The following is a 21,077-nucleotide window of genomic DNA, read 5'->3' as shown; positions in this document are numbered from 1 at the left end:
CCTGTAAAGGAGTTGTGAAGGAGTTTTGTCTTGCACCTCCTGGCATTGGCATACTACTGAAGGATTTTTAAGCAGAGGAGCAGCAGCGTCAGATTTCTGTTTTAGAAAGATGACTTGCCAGCAGCCTGAAGGATGGATTAGAATGTGAACAAAACAAGAGCTAGGGAGACCATTTAAGAATGCTTGCAATACCCAGGTGGCAGGTGATGAAGTACCAAAGTAATTATTGGTACAATAAAAGCGAAAGTAAATGATTTGGAAAGAAAGAGGTGACATGTAAATTGGATCTTTAAGCATGAAGGAGAGTTCCCCAGTGAGTGGAACAGGTGAAGGGCATGCAGAGGAAATGGGCTGCAAATGCATGGTGTTTAGGGAATGAGACAGGGTATGTGGGAGTAGATCAGAGAGGGGATGAGAAATTAATGAGCTCTGTTGAGAAAGGTTTCATGTGACAGTCTGATTATCAGTTTGGACTTTATTTTGAAAACATTGGGTATCTAGAGGGGTTTTTTAAATAAAGGAAATAATGCTGTCAGATTATAGCTAAAACAGTTACCAGAATTCAAGTTCTGTATTTTAAAAGCAAAAGCTTGCGAAGGAGTTGTGAAGGAGTTGTGAAGGAATTAATAGGTGTATGTAAAATGAGCCAAGATTACTAGAGCATTGAGAATATAAATCTATCCCTACTCAAAGTTCATTTACTACGTGACATTTTCTTACATAGTATGAAATGATCCATATCAATGATAAAGATTCCCTTCCATTTCAAAACAAAAAAACAAAAAACTTTGCATACGATATTTTTATACTTTCATGCATTGATTGTATTAAATAAGTTTCTATTTCCTAAGTGCTAGTAGAAAATTAATTTACTAAGGTCTTTTCAGGGAATACAAATGGTTTTCTATCTCTAATGTCCCTATTTAACATCATCTAGATTTAATAAGAAACCAAAGAGAGGAATACAGTACCTCCAAGAACAAGGGATGCTTGGCTCTACACCTGAAGATATCGCCCAATTCTTACATCAAGAGGAAAGATTAGACTCTGTAAGAGTACCATTTTAGTTCATTCTAACCTTTTCTATAAAGTTTCTTTTTAAGTTAATAATGGTACATATTGTTGCTCCTTTAAAATGCCCTCCTAAGTATATAAGTAAAACTTAAAGAATAACCTTAGATATTCATAATTTTGCTCTTTAATTTTTTAAACTCAAAACAATATCTTTACTTTTTAATAAACACATTTAGTATGTTTAACTTTTAGCTTCATGTTTGAAATAGTTAAGCCTGTAGTGAAAACCTGGTGATCTGATGAGTTTTTCTACTTTTTAAATGGCTATGTGGCAAATGTAACATTTCATTAGGATATCAATTTGTCTTATGTTCTTTAGACTCAAGTGGGTGAGTTCCTGGGAGATAATGATAAATTTAACAAAGAAGTCATGTATGCATATGTGGACCAACATGACTTTTCAGGAAAGGACTTTGTGTCAGCCCTTCGCATGTTTCTGGAAGGATTCCGTCTTCCAGGGGAAGCTCAGAAAATTGATCGATTGATGGAAAAATTTGCTGCAAGATACCTCGAATGCAACCAAGGGTAAGCAAGATTTAAAGTTAAGTACTTATTGGTTGCCAACTATATCCAAGACACTTTGCTAGGGAGCATCAAGAGATTCATAATCCCCTGCCCCCAGGAAACTTAGATTGTCTGTGATCTGGAGGTAATAAGATAGTTTCATTAAAAAATTGTAATATGAGATAGAACATAAATCCTGAAAAAGTAAAAGTGCTTTGGGGTTTGCAGTGACTAATTTAATAAAACTGTAAAACAGTAGAAGTTTATAACATGATACATTTATTTTTCCAGACAAACCCTTTTTGCTAGTGCAGATACTGCTTATGTTTTGGCTTACTCAATTATCATGTTGACCACAGATCTTCACAGTCCACAGGTATGTTTTCTTCAAGCCAGTTTTATAATAAATAGTACAAATTAGATACCAATAAATTCTTTTGAACTTAATAAATAATACTTGAAATTATAATCTTATTTAAGTACCCCAGTTTGGTGATTGGTTTAATTTGGTGTAGTATACATTTACAAATGCAGTTTCTGGTAGTAATTCTAATTAGACGTTTAGATATCTGTATTTGTTTGTCTCAAGATTGACAGCTGTATAAAGCTTAAGATAAATTTTAATCTAAGAATATGATATAGTTCTTCTGCCTATACTTATTGAAACATGAAAAAAACTATATGTTAACTGTGTTGTTGTTATTTTACATTTCAAACTTAAACATTAGAGTGATTAGTGTAGGGATTCTTCCTGTGCCTATCACCCAGCTTCCACAGTTATCAACTTAGGGCCAATTTTGTTCTATTTATATCCCCCTCTCTCCCACAGATCATTTTGAAACAAATCCCATCATATCATTTCATCTGTATTTATTTCATTATGTATCTCTAAAAGAGAAATATTCTATTTAAACATAACCCCAATACCATTACACTAATTAATGATAATTTTAAAATATCAGATATCCAGTAAGTATTCAAATTTTATTTTCCTCATAAAATTTATAATTCCTGTTTACATGTTAAGGAATATAACTTGATTTCTGATATCCACTAGCAAAACACTTATTTTAAACATTTTAGGTATTTTATGCTTTGTTTCCAAAAACATGCTTTGGTATTCTTGTGGAAAATTACCTTTATAAATTAACCTATTTGCAAGAATTTCTTTGTACTTCTTAGGGATAAGGCAGCACATGATCTTTATTATTTTTAGGATGTGAAATAAACTTTATACTTATTACTAATCTTAGGTGTATTGGAAAAATTAAAACCAATTTAGTTTGAGATTAAACTTGTCAATATAGAGATTTTTGTGTGTGTGTATTTTGAGATGTTTAAAGCAGGGTTAATATGGAAAGTATATACAAAATGTATGATGGGAGGATTACATACAAAGTTGTTTCTAGTTTTAAACACCAGAATTCAGCAACTATGCATTTACCAGGGGTTACTTGATTTTATATAGACCTTTTTTTAATAAAAAATCATTTAAGACTTCGCTCATTTAAAATTTCCCTTTGTCATATTACTGACAGTGTAGTAAAAGCAGTTCACTTTCAGGGTTTTCATTGTTTAGCATAATACTTTTTCCATAGGTTTATAAGAAGTCTACATTTAAAGACTTACTTGGGCATCTGTTTTTTACCTATCACCATTTATACCCTCTTCCACCTCCACCCCTCTCCTGCCTTCACCACGCTATTGTCCATGTCCATGAGTTCTCTCTCTCTTTTTTTTTTTTTTACTCAATCCCTCCACCACCACCCTAAAACCCCACAACCACCACCACCAGAGCTGTCTGCCTGCTCTCTATCTATGAGTGTATCTCTTTGTATCAGAGTTTTCTGTCTGGTTTGCAGTTTAAACCAAAAGTAAGATTATGTTTTACACGACCTCCCTTTGTTTTTAGAATGTTGTATTTTTAAATAATTTGGTTCTATAAATGAATTATCAATGAAATATGCATCTGTATCATATCTTCCTATACATATGTGCATTCTCATGTAAGTTATTTTGAAGAAGTATTAACCCTTTGCGGTCGTATTAAATTTGGACATGGGTGTCGTACTGGTTGGAATTAATTTCCATTGAAAGAGCAGTGATACATAACATGCAAGATTATGAAGGACAAGCAAGAGAAATTGTGAACTGATACATGAATAAATAGAGTTAAGATTCGTACGGTTCCTTGCTGTGGTGGCTGAGAGCAGACATACGACAGGAACGGTAAAAAAGCTTTGGTGGCTGAGAGTAGACAAACGACCGCAAAGGGTTAAAACTTCCTTTAATGTCCTTTCATAGTATCAGATTGTTAAAAGTTTCTGAACACATATCAGTTAGGAAGCGTTATCTTGAGAACAGTGTCATGTCTTGGTTGCACTAGTTTCTGTCTGTAGAGCATGTGCTTGGAGTCTGGTCTGGCACTGGTAGCTTATTGTCACATGGCTCCTGTCAGACTGCTGGCTGGCATCATGTGCTGATATGCAGCCTGTAGCTGTAAAACTTATGGGTTCCTATGGACCTAAGTGGCCAGTTAGAGAATTGAACTCATAATTACGGTCCCATATGATACATCGCTTCAGGACCATATGAACTGTAACAAATGACATCATTTTAAAGAACACTTTAAAAGAGCCCCTGAAAATGAATTCTTCTCATTCTTAGTTGTTTTCAAAGTTAAAATATAGGTGAATTTTAACAAGTCATTTATGTTTCTTTTTCACCTAGAATATTTAAACTATCTTTTATATATAGTGTGAATCAGTGATTTTTTAAAAAACATGTTGAGGTATATTTAGAACACTTTTTTTGTCTTATGCTTCATCATTAGTAACAACTGGCTTTGATTCATTTGTATATTAGAGCAAGTTGAATTAGTATATGCCAGGATGGGGGTTTTCTACATTGCTGTCATTTTTATGAATTTTTTGTTTTAATGTGTATTTTGTTGAGTATTTTTTACTTCTTGTCCTCAGAGTATTTATAAATTCTCTTATGTGAGTATTTAAATTCTTAAAATGTGAGTAAAATTTTTATGTTAATTTTTTGGAATTGTAACGGCTTTTCATTTCTAGGTTAAAAATAAAATGACAAAGGAACAGTACATTAAGATGAATAGAGGTATCAATGACAGTAAAGACCTTCCTGAAGAGTACCTGTCAGCCATCTACAATGAAATAGCTGGAAAAAAGATATCTTTGAAAGAAACGAAAGAACTGACAATCCCTACAAAATCAAGTAAACAAAGTAGGTATCCAAATCAATCGAACCCTGATTGTTCAGGAGGAAAAATATGGGTTCTTAGAAGAGTTTTTCACTTGGGTTACAGTATTATTTATTCTAGTGATAACTATTATATACTATAGCGTTTGCTGATATAATTGTGATTTTTCTCACATGCTGAAGAAAGGTAGCTCTAACCAATGACTAATCGAAAATGCTACATAATATGCATGGATAAGGGCCTCTTTAACATACACTTGCTCATTTAGCAGTTAATCTCAGCACAGATTTGGAGGTCAGGGAGATTGGGCAAAAAGCCCAATAGACTTCAGCTCTGTCTGTTTTGCCTGATCATCTACAAGCAACATATTTATATCTTGTCATAAATCATTATAGATACATGGAAGCTTTGGAAGTAGGGGTGAGTCAAGGAGATGGGGGAAGGTGAGGATTGTGGGGTAGCTTGTGGAATTGGAAATCACTTCTTCAGATACCCCACAAATTGTATCACTGTAGAGTTCCTAGATTTAACCAGCATTAGGAGCCAGCTGTGGGCCTCGCTCCGTTCTAGACTTTATGTATATGTAGACAATGATGATTGAATTAGAGCTAAAATCTGACTACAGGAATGAGGCAAGGGTCATGGCTTAAGAATATAACAGTAATATGGAAAGAGGACCCATTCCTTTCTGAGCACTTTCACTTAGAAATGAACTCTCAGGCTTTACTTAACAGCCAGTAGCAAAATTCTGTTGACTGGAGAGAAGCAAAAAGGCCTATGTGATGTGTATATTTGTAGAAGCTGATGAAAAATTATAAGACAAGAGTTGGGGGCTAGGGAGATAATATTAAAAGGAAGAGTGGAGCATAACTGACCTTATCTTTTGGAGTCATATAGGGAATGATCCTAAAGAATTTTAGTAAGTTTTTCCTCATTTTATGAATGAGGAAACGGAAGGGCAGAGGTTAAGAATCTTAGAATTATAGCATTTATGAGCTGAGTGTAATGTAAAAATTTTTGGTTAAAATCTCTACACCTAAAACCCAAACACTGGCAAAGCCAGATGTTGTACTAGGCATCCTTGACTCTTATTGCAGTCCAGTACAAAACAGCAGTTTACTTGGGCGTGTTAGTTTCAGTTTTTCTGCTTGTAACACTAAGTATATTGATCAAGAGTTCATTTTTACACTTGAGTTGAGGCCACCTCTGATTCCGTTTTCCTCCTTATACCTGTATTATAACATCTTCATATCCCTTTTTCTCTGGCCTATTTTGTATTGGTAGCAAATCAGAGAAGCTGGATATGGGAGGGAGATGGTGGTGGTCTGAAATACTAAAATCATCCTGGAGTGTCAGAGCCCCTGTTTCCTTGTTAACTCAGGAGATGCCATTCAAAGAAGCCATTTTTTCTCACATCTCTTTTCCTATCCCATGTTTGCGTTGTTTCCCTAATACTTTATTGTGATAGATTTGTACCTGCTTTCTTCCCTCTTCATAGGTTTTCCACTTATCCCTGACTCCTAGTGCAGAATTTTTGTACTTTTAATTATTGAGGTGAAATTCACATAATATAAAATTAACCATTTTCCCCTGGCTGGTGTAGCTCAGTTGGTTGGAGTGTCACTACCTACACCAAAAGGTGGCAGATTCAATTCCCAGCCAGGGCTCATAACCAGGTTGTGGATTCAGCCCCCCAGTTGGGGGCATGTGTGGGAGGCAGCTGATCGATGTTACTCTCTCACATCGATATTTTCTCTCTCTTTTCTCCTCCCTCCCTACCTCCCTCTTTTTTAATTTTTAAAAAATTAACCATTTTGAAGTGAACAATTCAGTGGCATTTGGTACATTCACAGTGTTGTGCAGCCACCACTTCTGTCTAGTTCCAAAACATTTTCATCACTCCACAATAAAACCCTGTTTCCAACAAGCAGTTACTCCAGGTTCCCTCCCACCCTACAACCCCTGGCTGCACCAGTCTGTTTTCTGTTCCTATGGCTTTACCTGCTCTGGATATTTCATATACATTGAATCATATATTATGTGACTGTTTGTGTCTGACTTCTTAGGACTATTTTTTTTTAATTTATTTTTATTGTTGAAAGTATTATAGATATCCTCCTTTTCCCCACATTGATCCCCTCCACCCGGCATCCGCCCCCACCCCTCTCCGAAGGCCTTCTCACACTATTGTCTGTGTCCGTGGGTTACTTTAATTAGGGTTACTTGGTGGTGGTTATTATTTTATAGTAAAACATCAAAATAGCATTTTTAAATGCTTCCCATTTTAAATGCTAATGGTGTTTTGTTGTTTCAGATGTAGCCAGTGAAAAACAAAGAAGACTTCTGTATAACTTAGAAATGGAACAGATGGCGAAGACTGCTAAAGCACTCATGGAAGCTGTGAGCCACGTTCAGGCACCTTTTACAAGTGCAACACATTTGGAGCATGTGAGACCCATGTTTAAGGTAAGAAAGAGTTACTAGTAACTTTTGGTGGCAGTATACATATACATGTAATTTTGTTCAGCATACTTTTCAGTTAAGGAAATATAGTGACATAGCCCATTAATGTAGACCTGGAAGCAAAAGCCATGTTAATGAGGGCATGGCAAACATAAAATTTTTTCTTAAAGAGGACAAATGTATTCGCTATTAGCAATTAACAGCTGTGTGATCTTAAGAATAGAAAGAGTTGAGAGAGTGATCATTAATCCTTCACCTGGTTTTCTCTAAATGAGTTTTATTTAAACCTTTGGAGTTACCTAAATTTCAAAGGGTCTTCATTGAGTTGCTTGCTTTCTTTTCAGTGCTCCTGGCCCAGGAACTAATGGGAGGGTTCCGGGTATGCTTCGAGCCCAGAAAGTAGAGGAAGGAATAGAAGGGAGTGTTACTTATTTCTATAGGTTGAGCTACTAAGAATGATACTGGTTCTTTAAAATTTGATTTCTCATTCCTTCTGCATTTCCTGTCCTTTCTCCAAATTCTAGAACGAATAAGCAGTGCGTCACAAGGCTTGTAGGGAAGCGGAGGGGAGTTACTTAAGTTTGAAAAGGGAAAATGGATCAGGGTCATTCCAGTGTGTGAGGCAATGTGGTCAAAATGGCCAGTGGGTGGCTAACGAACATAATACAAGTTCCAGTGCAGACATTTAGGATGGGTGTTGAAAGTGACTATAAGATTTCTGTGCTTCCTTTTAGCTATAAAATTTTGTAATTACTTTTGTCCCTCTTTTAAGGTCTGTGTGAGAATTGATATTTCTAAAAGTCGATGAAGAATTATAGGATGAGAGGGGGGCTAGGGAGGTAATGCTAGAAGAAATAGTGGAGTATAACTGGCCTTATCTTTTGGAATAATACAGTAAATGATGTTGAAATATAAGAAACACTTTTCCTTTATCATAAATTTTATAAAGCAGATTTTTGTTTTGTTTTGAATAATATACCCTTATTTTGTTTTTCTTTTTAAATGTTTTTGAAAAGGGAGAGGCAAAAAACAAAATATGGATCCAACCGTAATTTGGCCACTCAGAAAAAACTTGTGTTAATAATATGTTTATATACTACTTTCTTATCTTAATTAAACAGTTGTGATCATACTATGTGTAGAATTTTTTTATCTTGTTGTTTCTCACATAAGTATTTCCCCATATCATTAAAAATCCATCAGTAGATTTTATGATCTGGACTAGTTACAGTTTATTTAAACATCCTCTAAGCACTGCCATTATCCTCTTCAGACACACTCATTTCTCTCTATTATTGTAGTGTCCTCCTAAGGGTGTCCTTATGTGCTCCTCTTATCCATTTACAGAGGCCAGAGTGATCTTTTTTAAAGAAAAAAAGCAATGTCACCTTCTTCCTTAAGGCCTTCACTGATTTTGCATGACACTGTGATAAAACTAACACATCTAGAAGATCTGTAGAACACCTGCCCTTCCAAACTCATTGCTAGAATTCTTCTGTCTCTTACTGTGCTACAGTCACACTGGCATTCTTTAGGTTTCTAGAATGTCCTAAATTATTTTCTCTTCAGAAGTTTCTTACAAACTGTGTCCTATGTCTAGAATGCTCTTTCCTGTTTGCCTGAGTAGTTTCTACTTTAAATGTTACCTTCTCAGAGAGTTCTGCCCTTACCCCTCTAATCCAAATTAGTTCCCTTTTCATAACATGCTATTCTTTTCCTTCATTGTATTAATAACCATTTGTATGTATACATTTATTTTAATATGTATTAAAATATATGTCTAGTATATCTCTTTACTCCACTTTAAGCTCCATGAGGCAAGGGACTGTTTCTGTTCTGTTCACTTTTCCCATTATCTAGCACAATTGCTGGCTTGTAGCATGTGTTCAGTAATAAGCATTGACTGGATAAAAGAATAAATGAGAGATTCCTAGAATGTGTTATACTATAAATGGATATACACATTACTAGGAATCTTTCTACATATTGCCAAATTGTATTCTGTAAAGGTTTGTATGGTTATGAATAGGCAATTTAATTTCACTGTTCCTGGATATTATTCAGTGTGATTTGATTAGAGAAATCATTGTAATTTCTAACAGAGTAAAACATTTTTTCACTTGCTTATGGACCATATACTTCTCATATAAAATGTTATACAGCATTTCAAATAGATGTGTTGTTTCTTTACTTATAATAGAGTGTGTCATTTATTACTTTCATGTAGTATTTTGCATTTCAGAAGTTCTGCAGTTCATGTGCTGCCCACAGCATCTCTCTGCAGTGGTAGTCCAGGTATTAAAAGAGGAAGAAATGTGAGGTTCAGAGAGATTAAATAAGTGGCAAAGCTAAAACTATAAGTTAGGTGGTTTATGCTCCTTTGTTAGGGATTATACACTTCTAAACTTTCTGGTGTTACAAGCAAAGTTTCGGGTTTTCATTCATAATGCTAAAAACTTTTTAGACCTTTTAAACATTTTAGTTGTCATTTGTATAGCACACTCACTTAAACATTTTTTCATCTTTATGGTTATATAGCTTATAGTTTTGCTTCATGATGACTTATTTAAAAGCAAATACTACCACATCAGACATGTCAAAGTCATACATGCACACACTAATATACACACATATGTTTTGATATTACGATTTTTAGTAGTCAAAAGGTAGCTCTTTCTTTGTTGGTTTTCCATTAAAATTTCTCTAGGTATTCAGTTTTTATGTAAAATTTAGTGTTTGTTGGCTTACATTGTCTGTAATGATGAAATATTTTATTGAACTATATTTTTAAAGTATTGTCCAGAGATATCACTGATGTCTCAATGTAAAATATTTGACTGCAAAAAAAAAAAAACACAAAAACCTAAATGATGTCTAGGGGTCAGGTTTAAAATAAAGAATGTAACATAATTGCTGCAAGTAGAAAATGCTAAAGGATTTTCTTGGAAATAAAAAACCCCATGATATTATAGGGGACAAAGCTTTGCAGAGAGAGATGAGTTTTTGTCAGGAGTAAAAGTGATATCACTTATGAATATTGACTATCCCATTTTTTATTGATGTGAATAATTTATAAATGCTGTACTTAAAATATGCCTAGGGCCTTCTACTGAATTTATAATCTTTTCTTTCATTTATTTAAGCCCAGGCAGCATTATATAGTTTTTTTTCTTTGTCTAAGAAAGCTTTCCAAATAGCTTTGCTGAGAAATTTATTGGGTTTTTTTTAGAACTTCCTCAAATCATTTATTGTCTGAAAGCTTTGAGAAATATAGTGTAGTATTATCATAATTTTTAAATCGTACTTGATGCCCATAATATATTTTCAATTTTAATTTTCCTAGTTGGCTTGGACACCTTTTCTGGCTGCATTCAGTGTGGGTCTGCAAGACTGTGATGATACTGAAGTAGCCTCCCTTTGCCTGGAAGGTATAAGATGTGCAATCAGAATTGCATGCATTTTCAGCATTCAGGTAACAAAGAATTTTGCCTTTGTAGCCAATCTGGAAAATGTAAATTACTTATGCCATTACTATAGTTTAAACTAATTTTTTTTTATGTATGACTTATGAGAAACTAACTTCAAGTTTATGATGCAATTTAAATGAATCTTAATATTTAAGTATCTGAAAAGCTATGACAGATGGGATAGTTCTATACTGATGTGTCTAAAATTCATCATAATAACTTTGGTTTGCAATTTCCCCCCAAGACTTTGAATTCCTATATGTTAATTTTAATATTTATTTAAATATGTTTGCATGTTTATACTTATTGAATCACATGTATTTTCATATTTTATATACAGGGTGGGACAAAAGTAGGTTTCTAGTTGTGAGCACGTAAAACAGTTTTTACTCTTGTATTATTATTTATGAATTATTGTAGTATTTTCTATACAAACAACTGTAAGCCTACTTTTGCCCCACCATATCTATATATATATGTATTATATATATATAAGATCACTTAACCCTAAGAACAAGTTTAAGAGAACCAGGTATGTAGTACATAATTTTCATGAAGATGATCCCTTCTAGTAACTTATATGCTCTGATAATAGATTTAGCCAAAGCTTGCTGTCTATTTTTAAAACCCATTTTATATTTGATTATGAATGTTAGGGTTTAAAAAGCACAGTCTAATTGAGTGAAAACAGGCAAATTTATAAATCAGGTTTCTGCTAATTCACTCAGTCTCAAAACAAGTATTCAATGAATACTTTTTATTATATGAGTTTATTTGTTAATAAAATCTCATTTTGATTTGACATCTTTATCACCTTTGTATTTTAGAAATTCATTATTTTCTGTTTCATTTATCTTAAAAAAAAAAAGCAAAACTATAGCTTGAGGTATTGTATGTAAGTCATGACTTGTCAGTTAAAAACTTACTAAACAAGTAAACAATTTGTCGTTGGGGAATTAGGGATCAGTCTGTTGTGTTTACAACTATGTCAAGTATACGTTTCTCTTTTTTATAGCTGGAAAGAGATGCATATGTCCAGGCGCTAGCAAGATTTACCTTACTTACAGTGAGTTCTGGTATTACTGAAATGAAACAGAAGAACATTGACACAATAAAAACACTTATCACAGTGGCTCATACAGATGGAAATTATTTAGGAAATTCATGGCATGAGGTATAAGCACTTTCTTTTCAACTTTGCAATTTGGTTTATAAAATGACTTAATTTTAAATATTTTATTACTGACAAGCTTAAGTGTTTGGGGAGAAAATTAATTTAGTACATTCAGGATAATCGTATTTAGTTTTTTATTATGATTTATAATGTAGCCTAAGTTTAAATCCTGGCCACGTACATTTAAATATTTTTGCAAACATTTTTAACATGAATTAATTTTTTCTCCTTTTTTAAAATTAAGATTCTGAAGTGCATCAGTCAGTTGGAGCTTGCACAACTTATAGGAACTGGAGTGAAACCTCGATACATTTCTGGAACAGTGCGAGGCAGAGAAGGATCTCTTACTGGAACAAAAGATCAGGCTCCTGATGAATTTGTGGGTCTGGGGCTGGGTGAGCATTTTTAAAATTATTTTTATGAAGTATCAAAAATTGTTTAATGTACTCAATATAAGTAACTATTATAGGAATGAAATATAATTGGAAGGGATATGATAAAATGCCCTTTGGCTAATGTTATGAGGAAAAACAAGATGACTGTGTAGAGAACTAAGTCTTTTTTGCCTGGAATAGTTTGCAACATTAAATGAGACTTAGTCTTAATCTTATAGTTGGGGGTAGAAGAAAGTTACAGTTTAAAATTATCTGCTTTTAAGACTCAGCAGGCAACTTAAATTAGTGAAGGCTTGCGTAAGATGACAATAGTTGGGACAAGTGGAGAACGCATTCACATTCAGATTTTTTAAAGGTACTGTGCATACCTAACTAAATTCTTCTCCATGGAAACCTTCCCATGGTTCCCTATGTGCTCAATCTGGCCAGGACCTTCCAGATTTAACCCAGTAGAACCAAGGAAAATATTAGCGAAAGTGGATACAAAAGAACCAAAGACAATACATTTTTAGTCATAAATGGAAAAAGTTCCATCAGGGAAGAGGCAAAGTTTAGACTCTTTGACTTTGAATAGTATACTTTTGGGTTTGAATTCTGTATCTTTCTTATTGTGTGCAAGTAACTAATTCTCTGAGCTTTGGTTTCCTCTTTTGCAAACTAATGGTATTATGTACTTACAGAGTTGTTAGGATTAAATAAAAGATATATATGGATTAAGTTTGGTGGCTAATATATTAATGGTTTCTAGATTATTCTCTGTCATCTTCTCCACCTCACTTTAAGAAACCAAGAGACATGACTTAGAGAGCAAGAAGGAGTACACCTGAGATGTAGGAGTATTTACCTTTTAAGGCTTTGTACTGTAACATTATTTTTCTGGAAATTTTCTGTCTTTTTATCTTTTAGTGATTTCTCTGTTGTTGCTTGCAGTAAAAATTCTTAGGAAATCCAAAAGAATTTCAAGCTTGAAAAACGATCCATAGGGAAAGAAGTAAAGACCAGGACCATGTTGTGGCCTCAAGTTGGACTGGGGACAGTTAGTTCCTAGTGGTTATCCAACTGTGTCAGCCAGCAGTGCAGTCTGTACCTCAGTTGTATCTTAGATGCTGTGGTTCTGGGAGATGCAGGTGTAGACCTAATAACTTGGTGACCCAGCAGCAGGATTTAGAACTGCCTGAGCACCTGCATGGTGACTTATATAACCTGGAAGTCTGACTCGGAACATTAGAACTATAATTACTCCAGAAGATAGCACGAGATACAGATGAAAAATGTTTACAGGCAAGTGAAATGAATGTGCAATGATTGATTCAATAGCTTTTGAAAGGCTTCCCCTTTTTTTTTCTTTTTTTTTTTTTTAAAGACCTACGGAGTGTGGGAAGGCCAAAGCAATGACAGGTACAAATTGCCAGGGCTCAGCTTTGCCAAACCAACAGAAGTAGATTAAAACACCACTGAAGTATTTTATCTCCTAAAAGTTTAGTCAAACAAGAAATAATGATACATGCTGATAACATTTACTAGTATATTTGAAAGTGAATTAAAATTAATTTGATCACTGTGCTGTTATGCCACTTAAGTTGCAAGGATATGAAGTGATCTGCCTTCTCCTTTGGAGAAGGCATTTACAGAAAAATTTACACATTTTGGATCTCGAAATAAAATGAAAATGTCAGGCTTCCAAGCCATTCAAGTGGCCAGCCATACTCCTCCACCTCTCCTCCATGCTTTATCTAGGCTTTCTCTTATGTCATCTACCTTTCTTTTTGGCCTCCCCCATTCTCCTCTCACTCCTGATTGATCAGGTCTCACATTTTTGAGCCTGTGTCCAAGAGGGAGCCAGTCTGTTGACTTGGCCCCTGTTGGGCAGAGCCCTCCCTTTAGGCCGTCTCATTGGTTAACCCAACATAGCAGATGTTCACCCGTGTACATCACCCCTGTCACCTACTCAGACAGCAGCTGCTTTCTTCAGCAGGATGCTGTAGTCAGAATCAAGACTAGAAGAGGGTATGGAACAGACAGTCAAGTTGGTTTAGTCTGTATATACATATATATACCTATATACATATAAAAAATATGGATACATATATATGTGTTTTTAAAATAAATATCCTTTCTTATTAAAAGCATTTAATAATGCACCAAGTATTAATTTATGTACCAAATAAATTATGTACCAGTATAAATTATGCACAGTTAATTTATTAATGTACCAAGTATTCTGTGTAACCAAGTTGATAGGGCTGGGTTTATATTTATATTGACCAGACTCATCCGCTTGCACACTTCCAGTACTTTATATGTGCTGCTCCTTCTACCTCAGTTGCTTTTCCTTCTGCCTCCTTTTCCACATGATCTTCCTTCTGGGTCCAACTTAGAGGAATATTTCTTCATATTTGAAACCTCTCCACCAGCCAACACCCTCACTCTCCTTTATCCTACCAAATTTATTTAGCAAAACTTGTATTATATGTAATTAGTTCATTTCAGCCATGAAGTAATCATTACATTGTATTAAAGTTGGTTGTAAGTTGTTTCTCTCGTGGTAAATTATTAACTCTGTGAGGAAAGGACATCTCTTCACATTGTTCAGTTGCTGAAACAGAATTTGCGCACCCAGCTGGTTTAAATAACGTCATCTATTATGTTTGCATTCGTAAAGGCATTGAGTGTCTGGTCAGTCGAGTCAACAAGTATTTGTTAAGCATCTGCTTTGGACTTAATATCCAGTAAAGTGTAGGGGAATACCAAAAAAAAGGTAGATGACTTGGTTCCTAACCTTAGGGGACTTTTTATCTGGCTGAAAAGGCAATGTTAACACACCTAAAGTAATTTACATGAAACTGTGTGAAAGAAATTCTGATTTCAGTAGTACTTCTTTAAGTAAATGCTTAGTTCAGAGGAAGATGAGAACAATGGAGAGGAAACCTTCTTTGAGAACTCAAATTGGATCTTGGTAGATAGGTTTTAGATAGTTGGAATGGCCTGAATACAGACATGTGTTAGCTAGAATGCTGTGCTGAAAAGTTTATACTTTATCCTGAAATAATAAGCAAAATGAAGCTGATGATTTAGGAAAGTTAGAAGGAGAGATTTAAGAGCAAGAAAATTATTGGCAAGGAAAACAGTCAGGAAACTTTCAGTTATCTGGGCCTGAAGTTGTAAGTGTCTGAACTGAGAAGGAATGAAAATGAATGGGTGTGAAAACAGGTCAAAAGAAAGATTTAGTGACTAGTGGAGGAGGGGAAAGATCTCTAAGGTGATTGTAAGGTTAAGAGTTTGAAAACTTGGGGACATTGTTGTTCTGCTGTCCAACATATGGAACCAATTTTGGGGGAGAAAGAAATGATTCTTTTAAACAAGAGGATGTTAGAATATACAGTTAGAATTTCCAATAAGCACTTATAAACAGGGACTGGAGATTAAATGACATGGGAGATCTAATTGTATGGAAGTGGGAGTCATCCTAAGAAGGTATCATTGGAACCTGAGTTAGTGCTGTGTTTTTTAAGCATTAAGAGTAATTATGTCTAATGTCATTAATTTTGTGGTCTAAATTCTCAGTGGCTCCAATTTGTGTAATCTTTGCAAACACTGTTTGTGTCTTTATAACCATGTCTGTATACCAATTAGTATAGCTCATTAAGCCTTGGTAAAGGTCACTGATGCCAAAAGAATTGTTCACCCAAAGCATTATTTTTTTCATTAGGAAAATAACTGATTTTAGAAATGTGTTTTAGAACTTTAAATGTATTCTTTCACAGAATTATTTTCAAACTGAAATGACTCTCTTTTATGTGTGGTAGTTGGAGGAAATGTGGACTGGAAGCAGATAGCAAGTATTCAGGAATCCATTGGAGAAACCAGTTCTCAAAGTGTTGTTGTTGCTGTAGATAGGTAAGGTATTCATTTTATTCCCTTTTCAGATGAAGACTGTTATAATCCTGTAGCATTTAGATATATTTTGCTCAGTAGTAAACAGAAAAAATTTATTGCCGAAATAACTTTCCTTAAGTAATGTAAGACTGTATTGTAATATGATGTGATTTAGATAATGAAGTACGTGTAATTTTGCATTTTAGATTGTAGAATATAGGAAGAAGAGAAACAGTGTGATAATGTAAGTTACGATAGATATTAGTGGGCATTAGGGAAATAGTAACCTTAATGAAAAGTAACACAAATGGTTTTTTTAAAAATATGTCTTTATTGATTTCAGAGAGAGGAAAGGAGAGGGAGAGAGAGATAGAAACATCAATGATAAGAGAGTCATCGATCAGCTGCCTCCTGCACGCCCCCGACTGGGGATCGAGCCCGCAACCCGGGCATGTGCCCTGACCGGGAATCGAACCGTGATCTCCTAGATCCTAGGTCGATGCTCAACCTCTGAGCCACACCTGGCCAGTCACAAATGTTTTATTTCCTGTACAAAAAAACAACTTCCCTTGTTATCCCTATTAGAAAACAGAGTGTACTTTCTCTTTTTGTGATAGAGGACTGCATTAGGAGTAAAATGAAGGGATTTGCTGGCAATTCTCATTATAAGCTTCTTTGGAAAGGACTTGGAAGTTGGTATATTATAGACATTACCAGGTATTCCTTATTTTTAGTTTGTTTTCTAAAAGAAAACCCACACTCTGGTTTATTTTACTACTGGAATATTTAGTATATTTCAAATTTTTAAAATTTCCAGTATGTAGAACAACATTTAGTGTTTTTTTTGAAGGTTAGTTTTTTCCAGATGAATGCTTCCAAAATTGAAACTTAACATTTTACAACTCTGACATGTAAATATTTTTCTTAACCAGTTCTTATGGAAACTTTCAAAAATGTAAATATAATATGTGCTGGGGTTGTTTGTTTTGTTTTGTTTTGTGTGCTTGGAGACTCTTGCTGATCCATTATTTTACTTTGCCTCTGATAAAATTTTTTGCTCTAAGTACAGACGGACCTAGAGTGTTCTAGGCTACTAACCCTGGAAGTACTCTCTGGAACTTTTTCCTTGAAAATAATTCTTAATGTCCATTTGCAGTTTTTTCTGTTAGGGGAAGGAGGTCACTTGCATTTTTCTTGGGAAGGTTGAAGAAAGATTGTGTATCATTTTATACCCGCTCTATAACTCAAAGGTTCACCACATGCTTGGTATTTTTTCAAAATGCCTTATATGTATTATTTCATTTAATCCTTGGAGTTAACCTCATGAGATGAGTAGTAGTATTGTCCTCAATTTACAAATAAGGAAACTGAGACATGGGGGAATTATATAACTTGCTTATCCCCACAACCAGGCTAACTTGGTCTTGATTATTTTGATAACCGTTTCATTCATAGAGTGTTTTGAGGAGTAGAGCCAGATTGTACATTCAGGCAGCGTATCTCGAGTGTGCACTCTTAATCTCTTTACCTGCATGTACAACTCCAGGGCAGTGTAATGTTTGCCTTTCTGCTATCAGGGTAGCTTTCTTCCAAGTGACTTTCTTGCTTTCCAGAAAACCATCTTTACTGTCATTATGGGAATCTCTTCAGGCAGGAGTCAACATTTTACCTATTTCTGGTTCCAAATATACTTATATGACCTTACCTAGTTCTGATTTATCCAACTATCTACTGTTTGTTGCAGGTCAATGTGTCACTCATTTGAACAGTAATATGCCTGTCTGTTTTAATAATTTATACTGTTTCAGAGGTGTCCTAGCATAAGTACTACTAGCACTTTGTCATCTCAAATGCATCACCAAAGACTTCTACAAACATGAATTTAATGTCCAATTTTATACAAAACCTCAGTATTTAAAATTTAGCTTATAATGAAAACAAAAGGTACATCTTTTATTGTATTATTCTTGTGTGGTGCATTTCACTTTTTCATTAAATTTCTTCTGAATTTCTTCTCAGATATCTGAGTTTATTTTCATATGTAATATTCTGACTCTAGTCTGTAAGCTAACTCAGTGAGATTGCCCTGGTATTCAAGACAGTGGTGAGAATATTATCAGGTATCATCCTGGAAAGCTCTATACTTGCTAGCAAAAGAAGTCATTTTCCTGTCCTTGGGCCTGTTGTTCTGAAAAATCTCTTATGACAAGTATAGGAACTAAATATGAAAAATAAAAATAATTCTTGTTTGCTTATTTATAGCTTTTGTTTTTTAATCAACAGAAAAATATCTGATTCCATTAAAAACTTGGAAGATGATAAAATTTTCTAATTATCTCCACTTTTGTATTAGGAATCCATTAGAATTTAGGAGGGTAGAATTTGCTAGGCATTGCTAAACTAGACCAGTTTTATAAGTATTACTACACTGTGCAGGGATACATTTTGTCCAGGAATGGGTTACCTCTAAAAACTAAAAGAACAGTTATTTAGTACCATAGTTTTTGTTTTTTAAGCACATCGGATCTAGCTTTGTAAAACTGCCCCATCTCGCACTTTGGAACATTCTATCACCTTTCAGGAACTAGACAGCTCACCCCCCACTGCATCTGCTCATAAATATCTTTCAGTTAGGTCTAAGAAATAAACATTACTTCTGATATTTCACTGTGAAAACTTTTTACATATATAGTAATTTACTTTGCCTGTATGTTACGTACAGTTTAAAGTTTATTTGATTCAGAATCTGCAAGTTATGCCCTGGCTGTTTGGGTCAGTGGTTAGAGCATCGCCCCTCGAACTGAAGGGTCTCAGGTTCAGTTCTGGTCAAGGGCATGTACCTCAGCTGCAGGCTCAGTCCCCAGCCCTGGTCTGGGCGAGTGCTGGAGGCAACCATTCGATGTGTGTTTCTCATGTGGACTGATCTCTCTCTCTCTTTGTTCCACTCTCTTTGAAAAGCAATGGAAAAAAATTCTCTGGTGAGGATTAAAAAACCAAACAAAAACCCCAGAATCTGCAAGTTTTGTCAGTCTGTTGTGTTTGGGTTTGTTTTTTTTTTTTGCATTGCTGCATTACTATTATACTATGGATGAAGCAGTAATCTATCAAATTTATTTTTCTACTCACACTTCCCAGGACATGTCTTTTAATATTAGCATACAAGGTTCTCATGCTACTGTCCTTTGCTTTCCATACAGGGACTATAGAATCCATTTCATAGACTGATTTTGTGACACATAGCTCTGTGCTCCTGCCTTAGTCTATTAGTGGAGCATTACTAGAAATAGAGCACCTCTCAGAGGCTACCAAAGTGAGTAGGAATTTGAATGCCCTTTCCAGGATGCATGCTTCCACTACTTCCACCATCACCTGAGTCTGCATTGCTGCTGCAGCTTCTCTGTCCTGTGGCCTTTGTTCTCCGTTATTTCTCTGCATTCAGAGAATGTGTTGCTTATCTCCCCTGTAGTTGCATATAATCTCCATCTGTGCTTCTGTTCTTTGCCCCTTTGACTCTTTGCCATTTGCTTCCTTCTCAATTAAATTTTTTTTTGTTTCTTGTTTCTTTTGTTTCTCTTCCTGTTTTTTTCCTATACTATTTAGTATTCACTCTTTTTTTTTTTATTGTTGCCTTCCATGAAGATACCACACCTCTAGTCTGAGAAATTGGTTAATGACACTTATAATGCATAGTCTAGCAATTTTCATTTTTTGTTCATATGAGAGCTTTGTACAAAAGCTTTGTATATTTTAATTTCTGGATCCAGTCAAACCACTGGATAAATGGGGTCTTACTATTCTTATTTTTTTCTCCCAGATTGTTTTCAGCCAGATCTTTGAATTATTGTTTTGTTCTCCTGATGACAGCACTATGGGAAATCTCAAGACACTCCTTTAGCAGGAGGTCACATTCTGAGTTACCGTGTCGTCAGTTTCTAAGCTGTTTTTCCAGTCTTGTTTTTGTTACTTATTGCCAGAACACATAGACAGGCCTTCAACGACACTGAAATTAAAACAATATGATATATTCAGAACATTTAGATTATAGTAGCAGGAAAAAACTAAAATATATTTTAAATGTTTAAATTATGTTTTGCCCAGGTAAGCATGGGGCAATGTAGCACAGTGGTTAAGAAGGTAAACTCTGGTGTCAGCCTGTCCTGGTTTGAATCTTAGCTCAGCACTTACTAGTTCTGTTACTCTAAGGAAATTTCTATGTTAATAAACTTGGAAGTTCAATGGTACCTACTTCCCAGGGTATTTGTTTCTATTTCAAGTTGCTATGTTGAAGCAGTTAAGAATAATACCCACCATGTGACTGTAGGTAGCTACTGCTGTTACTATGATTACTTTTATTTCTAAGTTTAATATTTGCCCTGTTCCTGCCTTTAAGGTTTCCCTTTTACCATGCAAATCTTATGGTGTTTATTTTAAATTGAGGAATATCAGTCCATGTTGGAAGTCACATTCAAACCCTTGGTTACACAAACTCAGTGCGTGGATAAAAATGCAGACTTTAAAAAAGAGGACTGATATGTTTATGCTGAAGTCTTTTATGAAACTTTGAATAACAGGAACAGAGCTCAGTGAAGGCTGGGCAAAGCTGGGCGGCAGCATAGCTTAATACTAAATATTTGAATACCCGAAGAAAAGTGAGTTAGCTACTTACTTCTCAGTTAAACTGTTAGAGACTATTTGCAAGGTAATACTAAATCGCTTGTAATTTAACAGATGAGTTTTCTAATCAAACATACATTACTTGTAGAAACGAAGTAGAACTTTTCATTTTAAAAATGTGTTGTTAGTAATCAGGAAAAGATTGAAAATTTTTCTTTTTTATAGTGTACTAATGATTCGTTTTACAAATTTACATTTTTTTTAAATTCTCAGTCTCATAAGAT

General features: G+C 34.7%; 1 protein-coding gene across 5 annotated transcripts in view; it reads left to right on the top strand.

The window, feature by feature from the left end:
• ARFGEF1 (ARF guanine nucleotide exchange factor 1) overlaps positions 1-21,077 on the top strand; it is a 90,248-nt gene that overhangs the window by 48,229 nt on the left and 20,942 nt on the right. For all 5 annotated transcript variants that reach the window (XR_013997487.1, XR_013997488.1, XR_013997489.1 and 2 more), the window contains exons 15-23: positions 938-1,049; positions 1,394-1,599; positions 1,870-1,954; positions 4,656-4,827; positions 7,119-7,270; positions 10,611-10,739; positions 11,750-11,908; positions 12,153-12,303; positions 16,110-16,200. Coding sequence is in view for 2 of the 5 variants with exons in the window: in XM_081117321.1 (XP_080973447.1) it covers positions 938-1,049; positions 1,394-1,599; positions 1,870-1,954; positions 4,656-4,827; positions 7,119-7,270; positions 10,611-10,739; positions 11,750-11,908; positions 12,153-12,303; positions 16,110-16,200 (1,257 nt within the window). In the remaining 3 variants the exon portion in view is untranslated. The remainder of the gene's footprint in view (positions 1-937; positions 1,050-1,393; positions 1,600-1,869; positions 1,955-4,655; positions 4,828-7,118; positions 7,271-10,610; positions 10,740-11,749; positions 11,909-12,152; positions 12,304-16,109; positions 16,201-21,077) is intronic.

Source organism: Miniopterus schreibersii, assembly GCF_964146895.1.
Source record: "Miniopterus schreibersii genome assembly, chromosome: 17".
Lineage (NCBI taxonomy): Eukaryota > Metazoa > Chordata > Mammalia > Chiroptera > Miniopteridae > Miniopterus > Miniopterus schreibersii.
The sequence above is the reverse complement of the archived record's forward strand: the minus strand, read 5'-3'. Positions and strand labels throughout refer to the sequence as shown.